This window comes from Aptenodytes forsteri, unplaced genomic scaffold (genome assembly GCF_000699145.1).
Source record: "Aptenodytes forsteri isolate BGI_AS27 unplaced genomic scaffold, ASM69914v1 Scaffold286, whole genome shotgun sequence".
In the NCBI taxonomy this organism is placed as follows: Eukaryota; Metazoa; Chordata; class Aves; order Sphenisciformes; family Spheniscidae; genus Aptenodytes; species Aptenodytes forsteri.
The window spans coordinates 839,745-850,102 of record NW_008794491.1 but is presented as its reverse complement, the minus strand read 5'-3'; the positions used below and the strand labels follow the sequence as shown (position 1 = coordinate 850,102).

The window sequence follows — 10,358 nt, the reverse complement described above, 5'->3', positions numbered from 1 at the left end:
TGTAGAACATAGACATATGCAAGTAACTCTAATGACATTCTCATCTAGCAATTCGGAGGTTAAACTACATGATCCCACCACAAATCATTCTGCAAGCCTGCTTTCTTCTTTAAAGGTTAAAGTACTCTGTGTCTCCTGCTTCACCAGAATCTTCCCTCAGATTTATTACCCTTGGTACCTCCAACTTTCCATCTCTCTGGAGTAGGATGTAAAGGGGCTTAGCTGTTCTGATCTGAACCATCTCAGTGCCCTGTGTGTGGATCTGCAGATTAATCAAATGTGTTGCAGCAAAAAAAGCTTTTAAGTGGAGAGTGATAGATGTGCTGGGCCATAGCTCGCTCTTTCTACAGCAGTGATCAGAAGTCCTGCATTACACTGCTGCTAACATCCTTCTCTGTGGAAGTCTTGCTTCTGTCAAGGGAGTAAGGGATTGAGCGCGTTGGTTCCTCGGTAAAGATGCCTTCCAAGATTCTTTGCACTGATTGCTGTGCCTTTGCCCTGAAGTCCCGTCCCACAAAAACATAGAGCAGGGGGTTGATGCAGCTGTTGGCATATGCAAGTGCTGTAGAGAGGTGATCCCAGAGGATCAATGACTCCCTCAGCTCTGTTCCAAGAGTAGGTACAAGGTGCAGAATGCCAACTACATGGTATGGAGCCCAGCAGATGAAGAATGCGGCTACCACGAGCGCAATTGTTTGCAGCATCCTGTTGTGAAACTGATTTGCACGCATTCTGAAAGCAATAATGGCATAGCAAACTGCCATTATGCCAAAGGGGAGCACAAAGCCAAAGACAGCCCTAGTGATGCTTATTACCACTAAGGCGAGGGATACAGAATGATCACTTTCATATGGATTTTCCCATGAGTCATTACCATTGTAGGCTAAAGATGAGTGTTTTTCCAGTGACCCATTTACAGGATCCATATAATCTGGCGCTTCATCATACAGCCCTAGTGATGCTTATTACCACTAAGGCGAGGGATACAGAATGATCACTTTCATATGGATTTCCCCCTGAGTCATTATCATTGTAGGCTAAAGCTGAGTATTTTTCCAGTGACCTATTTACAGAATCATCCATATAATCTGGCACTTCATCATCTCCAGAATTGTACCCGCACTCAGTTTTGCCATCATGAATGATAGTCTTACGGTAGTGAAAGACAGGACAGCAGAAAATGAAGGCCAGGATCCAAATGCCACTGCATATTAGTGATACAGATTTCACTGTTCGATGATTTTGACACCATACAGGTTTCATCACGAGGAGGCACCGGTCAATGCTGATGGCCACGAGTAGGAAGACACTAGCAAACATGGTGAAGATTATGACTGATGGAATGACTTTGCAGAGGAACAAACCATACGGCCAGTGTTCATGGAGGGCCAGGTGAACAATGGAAAACGGCAAGGACAAGCAGCACATGAAGTCAGCCACAGCAAGGTTTAGGAACCAGACAATGTTCACAGACCTTTTCATTTTCAGACCAGCTACCCAGATCACCAATCCATTGCCTGGGATACCTATGATGAAAACGATGATGAAGATAGCAATGGAGACAATGGATTCTGATCCATAATATACAGCAGCCTGTTCGTGTGAACTGCTATTACCCAGGAGGCGACGCATTCTGTAGCTATAAAACAGAAAGCAAATTAGTAGGCAATTCTCACCCTCCTGCCCAAATTCTTCTCTTTATCTGTACTGAAGCATCTCTAAGTCAGGTGACAGTACAGAGCTGTCAGGGTACAAAGGCATTGGTCTATACAAGTTTGTGCTGAAGGCTTACTAATCTGACCATTATACACCTTCAGCATTCTTATGGTGGCTACGCTACATAAGCCCCACTATTCAAACAGGGGATTGTATACACTTAAGTTCTCCTATCTGTCATCCCCTTTGATTTCAGTCTGGTTCTTTTTAGCCTCCACTCTGAAGTGGAGCTCTCCATTCACACGCCCACACTATCACCAGGTGTCTTTCCTGATCGACTTCCAGCTTTGTATACACTTCTCTTCTTCAGAAAGCTAAGCCAGCATTTTAGTTCCTTTTCCCTTTAAAATGAGTGATTTCTTCTGGCATAACCAGTGAAATAGGTTCAGGTTGAGAAAGCAATGCTTGTCTTAGTGAAATAACCCTACTCCACTTTCTGGACATTATAAATAGAACAGACAGGACAGCAACTCTGTCTGCTAAGGGGTATTTTTAGGGAAGTCTCAATAAGCACTTCCTTCTCCCTGCTTTTGTTTTGAGCTCTCTGCTGGTTCCTTAGAAAGCTAGTCTCGATGAGGAGAAAGGCGAGAAATTAATGGTTTAAGAAGAACAGACAGAGATTTAGTTGTAGAAAGAAAAATTAAAACAGAGTAATAGCAGTAATGTTCTTGAGACGTTTTAGATATAAGAAAAGGTGTCTTATTGCAAGACTATGAAGCTGAGCCACAGAATACTTAAGTGACGTTTTAAAACTATGAGAACAGCAGTGGAAACACTTTAATTGCTCAATTATTCTTGGACTTGGATATTAGTACATTTAGAAAGGAAAGCAAAGGAAATCTAGCAAAGTCAAGATAGAACTGAGAAAAAGAGCCTGATCTTCATCCTTTAGGCATTAATAGAATTGTTTATAAAATCCCTGTTAACTAAACCCTTGCTGAATCAATTAAGACAGTTGTGTTGCTGAAAGGTCCCTAAAAGCATTACCAGAACACAAGGAAACTGCATAGGTAAGAGCTGAATACAGCCTACAGAAGCAACCGAGGAGACATGAATAAGACAACCCAGCCTGATTCTATTTTAACCTCTGTTATGCCAGTACTTAAATGCCAGTCAGGGACTGTTGTGTGCAGGACTAAATAGCAATGATTTAAAAAAAATATTCCAAATCATCAATGTCTTTCTTGCATAACATATAGTCTAAATGTGGAGCGATGCATAAGTGTTAGAACCGCTTCACCACGAAGAAACTAAGATAAACAGTTGTGACAAACATTGTAATTCATCACTTTTTGGTAAGAATTGCTTCTTAGCTTTTAGCTAAGGCTTTTAGCTGAGGGTGACCTGCAAGGAAAGCTATGAAAGAATTTACTGGAAGGCAGCTGGGGACTTAACTTAAAATTCTAACAAGTTTGTTCCTTTCCTGTGGTCTTGCTGATAAATGCAGAAGTGACTTTTACAGGGACAACTGGAGAACAGTGCTGCAAGAGCTGAATCTTGTTGCCTCCCCATATAGCTACAGAAGATCGTATGAAGAGGACAGAGAATCAAGGAATGCTGTAAAGACAGTAATACAAATCCTACTCCAAAGCAAACTGAGGGATGAATCAATAAGAAGATACTGCCCACGCTATGTTTTCAAGAGTGCTAGAAGGGCTGCTATGTGGTTATGAAGATGGAAGGGGGAACTAGAGGGGACAGAGAGGTTTTCAGGAGTGAAGAATAAGAAATTGCAAGTTGAAGAGGAAAGCAGAATTCTGCAGCTCGTTATACCTACCCTAGTGAAGCAGATACTCCGGTGTCAGGGAGCAAGTACCATCAGTCCTGTCTCTGGAATGACTGAAAAAAGAAACTCGCATGACATTTTAGGAACTGCTTTTTTCCTGTATGTGCACGTGTATGCTAAGTATGTTCTTTTACCCTGGCTTAGGATGACTCAACATTTGAATTTTTAGATACGATCTGCTGATAAAATAAACAAACAGTCAAGCCAAAAGAAGCTGTCTCAACACTGTAAAAATAAAATAGTGCCCTGAGTCAAAGAATAATAGGAAGCAAGGGAATGATAGGCACAGACACATACTTTACTATAGTTTCTATAAGGCAACTGAATCAGATGTCTTGCCTGTTGGCATAATGCTGACCTTTGCTTGATGTGATTCATAATTCCAAACCCTGCCATGCCACCATCAGGTATCTGATCTGTTGTCTTGTAGCCACTTCCATGGTTTATCAGATCAGCACATTCACCTAGCTAATCCCATTTCTGGGATTCTTACCAATCCAGATCAGCTTCTGTCCCAGCTTGAGACAGCTTAGATCACCAAATACAGAACATTGTACTCAGCAAATCATAACTGGTCATGTCAAAGGGACTGTAATCTGATTTTTCACCTTTCAGGGTATTTAAAGTTATGTTGTGTTTTTTTTTTTTAAAGAAGGAGCTTGACTGATGAAAAGTTAGATGTGGTTAACGGAAATGCTGATAGCACAAAATGTTGCAAGACATCTAAGGCAAGGCATTTCAAATGTGCAACAATAGGGTTCCCCCTCACCCCTCCCAATTTGGGAAATGAAGACTGCAAGCAGAAATGACAAAGCCCAGACATAAAAGAATCAGCCTCAGCATTTTGGTTTTGGTCTGGAAAATGAACCAGGATGGAGCAGAGTTCTGCTCCTGAGCATGTCTCTGTGGAACACACGAATGCTGCCTCCAACACACACCCCACAAAACCAGAAACAGGAAGGCAGGCCAGGGCTGGGCTGTACCCCCAAAGATTGACAGGCTGTCAGCAGCCTGCCGGGAAAGTTTCTCTAGCCGCACCTTCTTCTCAGCTGCCATCTTCCCTGGGGGACTCCTCAGACCCACACAGAAAGTGTTGGCAGGAGGGTACTCCCGTTGGCTCCTGTTGGCCAAGGGACACACAGCCTTTTCACCACCATATGCCTCGCTAGCTCTAGTCAAACTCTCCTTTGCAAGAAGGTCCTTCTCCACCAGTTGGCCAGCTCTGATCCTCCCAGTTAAAACCTCTCCCCTGCAGCCAACCTTGACGCAGCAAGCACTTTATCTTTAGTCCAGCCAGCTCACCCTGGACGGTGATGTGATGATGTGATGCCTGGTATAGTTTTCCAGATCAATGAACCTTTTAAGCAGCTTGACTAGTGAAGCGTTTTGCACCTCAGCATAAAGGGCCTAATGATGTAGATACTCAAAGGACATGGTGCAAGGAGGAAAAAAGACATTTTGTTACTTTCATAAAATTGTTACTTAGATCAGACCAGACCTTTGACTTGCAGCTTTGTTGGTAATCCCAAATCACCACACTGCATTCTTTTCTTCACTTCTGGATCTCTCCCTTCTCCTCATGATAAACAGACTGAGTTAGCTTAGAAAGGCTCTAATTCACACAATCACTGAATAGCTGAAGTCGGAAGACTGACTGGAGACTGACTAGCCCAACCCCACTGCTCAAAGCAAGGTTGGCTAGAGAAGATTGCCCAGGACCGTGTCCAGTCAGGTTTGAGTATCTCCACAGAAAGAGACTCCACAAACTCTCCAGGAAACCTGTTCCAGTGTTCAACCACCCTCACAGAAAAAAACTGTTTTACTGTGTTCAGATGGAACTTCCTGTATTTCAGTGTGTGCCCATTGCCTCTTGTCCTGTCACCAGGCACCACTGAGACGAGTCTGGCTCCATTGCCATTAAACACTCCCATCAGACAGATGATAAGATCCTCCTGAGCCTTCTCTTTTCCAGGCTGAACAGTCCCAGCTCTCTCAGCCTTTCCTTGCATGACAGGTGTACCAGTCCCTTAATTTAAATTACCTTAGCGGCTCTCCACAAGTTTCACTCCACTATGTCCATGTATCTCTAGTACTGGGGAGCCCAGAACTGGACCCAGCACTCTAGATGTGGCCTCACCAGTGCTGAGTAGAGGGGAAGGATCACCTCCCTTGACCTGCTGGCAACAGTCCTTCCAATTTAGCCCTGGCAGCTATTGGCATTCTTTGCTGCAAGGGTGCATTGCTGGCTTATGTTCAGCTTTTTGTCCACCAGGACCATATCATCATTCTCTGCAAAGCTGCTTTCCAGGTAATGAGCCCTCAGCATGTAGTAGTGCATGGGGTTGTTCCTTCCCAGGTGCAGGACTTCCACTTCTTGTTGACCTTCATGAGCTTCCTGTCTGCCGAATTCTCCAGCAAGTCCAGGTTCCTCTGAATGGTACCACAGACATCTGGTGTGTCAGCCACTCCTACCAGTTTTGTATCATCTGCAAACTTGTTGAGGGTGCACGTTGCTTCATTATCCAGGTCATTAATGAAGAGTTAAACAGTACTGGAACCAGCGTCAACTGCAGCTGGACAGCACTAGTGACTGGTCTCCAGCTGGACTTAGTTCTTCTGATCACCACCCTCTGAGCCCAGCAGTTCAGCCACTATTCACTCCACCTCACTGTCCACTGATCTAGCCCATACTCCATCAGCTTGTCTATGAGGATGTTCATATTGAAGTTTATCTTGATGTATAGACTCAACTGGCCACCACGAGTTGGCTAAAACCTTAATGCAAGTTACCATTTATACTGCTGTTTCAGGTTTGTTATTACAAAACTGCACCAGTCTATCAGTTACTAAATAGTTATACCCATATACAATTCAAAAATGTGATCAGTATATTCACAAAAGTCTCCCTCCTGCAACAGTATGCAGGTTGTCTCCAAAACATTTTGGTGAGAACTGACAATTCCACTTGTATTTTATATTTATACTACTTCTTCTGCCATTCTACAAAGCTTTGCAGCCCCTCTCAGATCTCCCATTCATTTCTCTGCAGATGGAGTGACTAGATTGCTATGATCTTTCACAGACCCTGAATGTTACTTGTGTATATGGCAAACCCCATCCTCCTACAAAACCTGTCCAAAACTCTCCCTATAAAGCTTAGCCATAACTAGCACAACTGTTTCTCTAGAAAGCATACTGCAGTGGTCTGGTGGCCAGTCTTTGCTATGCGCTTGTTTTCATCATCGCAACTGTGCACTTAGTTTCCAGTGACATCAAGTATCCGCAGGGTGGCCCTGCACTAGTATTCCTCAGACTCTCCTCTTTAGTAAATCCACTGAATGACCCCAAGGCATTTTTGTACATTGCTGAGTAAGCTCAGGTAAGCACAAGCTTTGGACACCAAGCAGGGAACAAAGCTTGGCAAAACTGGTACATACATAGATCATACATAATTAAAAAGTAGCTCTTCACAATAACAGGTTCTCAGAACTGACTGTTCGGGTCAGATGTTTTGCCAGGGCATTTTCAGTGAAGGAAGCGCCATTTGAAATAGTATTTGAACTGTTTTGTAAAAATGCTCATCTTGGGATTAACCTTTAAGTTGTCTAATGAGTCATTTTGTGAGACTGGTCTCCCCTGTACCTTCCATGCAGAGAAGGAAAATTCCAAATGTTGGGTCCATCCATTAAGTACATTCCTGAACAATTTTTTTTTTCTTAAATAAGCAAAGCAAAAAGCAAAGCAAAAGCCCAAATGATTCTTCTGCATGCTTTATTATCAGGCTACCTATGGATTGGCATGAACTGTGCCTTTTACCCTACTTGTGTAGGCCTTTTTATTTGCACACCTCATATGATTGAACATTGTGGAATTCCATCCAAGATTTCTGCTATTCCTTGGTTTTCATTCATTGAAGATTTCTGTGTGTGAAGAGTATGGATCCTCCATTGCTTTCATAGTCTGATTTTAAATACGTTTTCCTTCAGTATTTCAACCTCATTGCTTAACCCTTTTAAAAAAAAAAATTAAAACACATTAGCTATTATTGGCAGTGCTTTGTATTTTCTTGGTCCAGAGACGCTTGTCTGAAAAAGACAGAAGAATGTTATGTTCTCTGCTGGTTAAGTCTCAATGGAATTGAATGGGAGATGTATTCCTGGTGTCCTGATGCTGCTTGTGCATCTTTCCTTGCACGCCTTATAAAAGTTGGCCCTTTGCCAGTCTCTCATCTTAGATGCTCTCCTTCTAGAAGAACTGTAGGAGGACTGTGGCACACTGAACGACAGCACAATAAAGAGGCAGGCGACATTTAATATTGCTAGTTGTGAATTACTGAATTTGGAAAAGCAACATAACTATATATACAGAGTGATGTAATCTAGATAAGTTATTACCATTCAAAGAAAAAACTTAGCACTCACTACAGGAAGTTCTATGAAAAACCATGTCAACACGCAATGCTATTCAAAAGGTAAATATAACAGGAAGTATTCAGGTGCTTCTTGAATACTGAATGCTATGGTGGTCCTTGATCTTAAAAACAATTATAGAATCAGAAATGATACAGAAAGTGATGACTAGACAGCCATGGCTCAGAATGACTTCTTTTGGTGGACAAGCTAAATAGATGAGAATGCTTCACCTTGGGAAAGAGACATCTAAGTGGCAGTATGAGAGACACATGGAGAAGGTGACACATGAATTCGTACAGCACAAGAACTAGGAGGTATCAAATGAAATGATCAAGTAGACATTTGGATGATACAGAAAGTGATGACTAGACAGCCATGGCTCAGAATGACTTCTTTTGGTGGACAAGCTAAATAGATGAGAATGCTTCACCTTGGGAAAGAGACATCTAAGTGGCAGTATGAGAGACACATGGAGAAGGTGACACATGAATTCGTACAGCACAAGAACTAGGAGGTATCAAATGAAATGATCAGGTAGATATTTGAAAAAAAAAAAAAAAATTGCACTTTTTCATATTGAACAATTAGATTCGTGGCTCCAGGGATGATATGTGTAACCAAAAGAATAAATAAGTTTAAAAAAAGCAATTAGATTAATCCATGGAAAGAAAGTCTATAAAATTTTGCTAACAAGTGCACACCAAACCCCTGGCCCACAAAGCCCTTACACTACAGATTGCTAGGCTAATATACTAGGAAAGTGTAATTCTGTACTGTTTTATAGGCTTTCTTTAAGCAGCTCTGTTCTTCTCCAAGGTTTGCCTCTCATTAACCTCTTTGCCTTAACTCTGGCAGTCTGACAAGCAATGTAACACTGGCATATTGCAAGCAAGGAGGCAGAGCCTTCTTTTACACTGTGGCACATATCTGCATTAAGCATCGGCGCCGTGTATTTCTACTAGTTCTTGCGCAGGCTGCATGAAAGTGTTCAAATCTCTCTTCCCAGACAGGTATCTATCTGCTCCAGCATGCAGCCTGGCAGGGCACCCACACAGCAGAGTGCGGGCCTCTGCTCCCTGGGGCATCAAGATCTGCCACAATGCAGAGTGTGTCAGCCCCTCCTTCCCGCTGCAGGGAGGCAGAGCAAGCTGGCAGAGGGGAAGGGGAAGGGGAAGAGGAAGCTGCGCATTTGCGTCATTCCAGATCTGTTCAGGTACTTAGCTCACACCAGTCATGCGTCTTTCCTGTGTATCTACTCATACAGCTGTCAACATAATTTCTGGGGAAAACTAGGCCAGTTACATTTAGATATGCTAGTTAAATTACAAGTATCATACTTTGTTAGTCTTAATAACCCAAGACTATTCCTGTCCTTGGCTTCAAAATAGCTTCACTTACCAGATCTATGGAATCAGCAGCACAGACTCCCTTTCTTTGTTTCAAAGTTTTTCTGTCCCGGGCACTGTCAGAGATACAATGCTGGGCCAGCTGGACGTTTGACCTGACAGAAGGACAGCTTGTTTGACTGCTATGATTGAGGTTCATTACCATCCTGTTGACTTCGCTCTGGAAACAGCAAGAAACAAATCTCCAGATACCCTTTCAGCTCTCACTGCATTAACTATTTCATACCGGAAAAAAATAATTCCTCAAACTTAGTGCTGTTTCATTCACTTTTTGCTTTACCCTCAGCAATAAACTGCGCTCGCTCAGTCTTCCATGGATAGCTTAAATTACTTCCTAGCACAATTAGCTCACGCTATGCCCACCCCTGGCTCTGTGGATATATAACTTTGTAACTTTGCTTACACCTTTCCTTCCAGTTTTCAGAGTAAACATTTAGTACTTTTAGAGACTCAGTCACAGGCTACTGCATAGCAGTACACTTCAACACCAGTCTTTGCTGGGAAGTCACTATTAAAAAAATAGCAGTTTAAATGCTGCTAGTCTTTATCTTACCGTATTTGATAAACAAACTAGTATCTATACACTTCTTTTGGCCACATTTCTGGCAAGTCACGCTCCTGAAATTAACCTTCATGTAGCAGGCATTTTCACCACTTCTAGCTGCAAAACTTGTAATGGTTTGTGCTGTGTTTTCTCTTTGGTTGGCTGTTTTACCAAAGACCTCCTCATCCCAGCACCGCAGACCACAAGAAAATCCATTTTCACTTAAAACCCAAGCTTTGACCCAAGGCTGCGGGAAAGAAAAACGCCCAGGGGACGAGAGAAGCGCCCCGGTCCACTGCCGAGGCCACGCAGGGCACAAGCGGCCCCCCCCCCAGATATTTGTGTAGCGGCACAAAACCCAGCCCCATGTTTCGGCACGGCCCAGCCTGGCTTCCCAGCTCTCGGCGTGACACCGGCGCCTTTTGCTCCGTGCCACCGCGGTCTGGAGCCCGCGGCCGGCGCCCCCCCCCCCCTCCCGGCCTCGGGGGGGGGCA

General features: G+C 43.2%; 1 protein-coding gene across 1 annotated transcript; it reads right to left on the bottom strand.

The window, feature by feature from the left end:
* Positions 1-942: 942 nt before the first annotated feature.
* C3AR1 (complement C3a receptor 1) lies at positions 943-3,547 on the bottom strand. The gene is made up of 2 exons (XM_019475030.1): positions 3,494-3,547; positions 943-1,639 (listed from the first exon to the last, which is right to left on the bottom strand). The coding sequence occupies exon 2, from the start codon at positions 1,630-1,632 to the stop codon at positions 943-945; it is 690 nt and encodes a 229-aa protein (XP_019330575.1). The 5' UTR covers positions 1,633-1,639; positions 3,494-3,547.
* Between the last annotated feature and the right edge of the window lie 6,811 nt (positions 3,548-10,358).

Coding starts and splice junctions, on each gene's coding strand:
- C3AR1 (XM_019475030.1), bottom strand. CDS start 1,632: ATGCGTCGCCTCCTGGGTAATAGCAGTTCACACGAACAGGCTGCTGTA.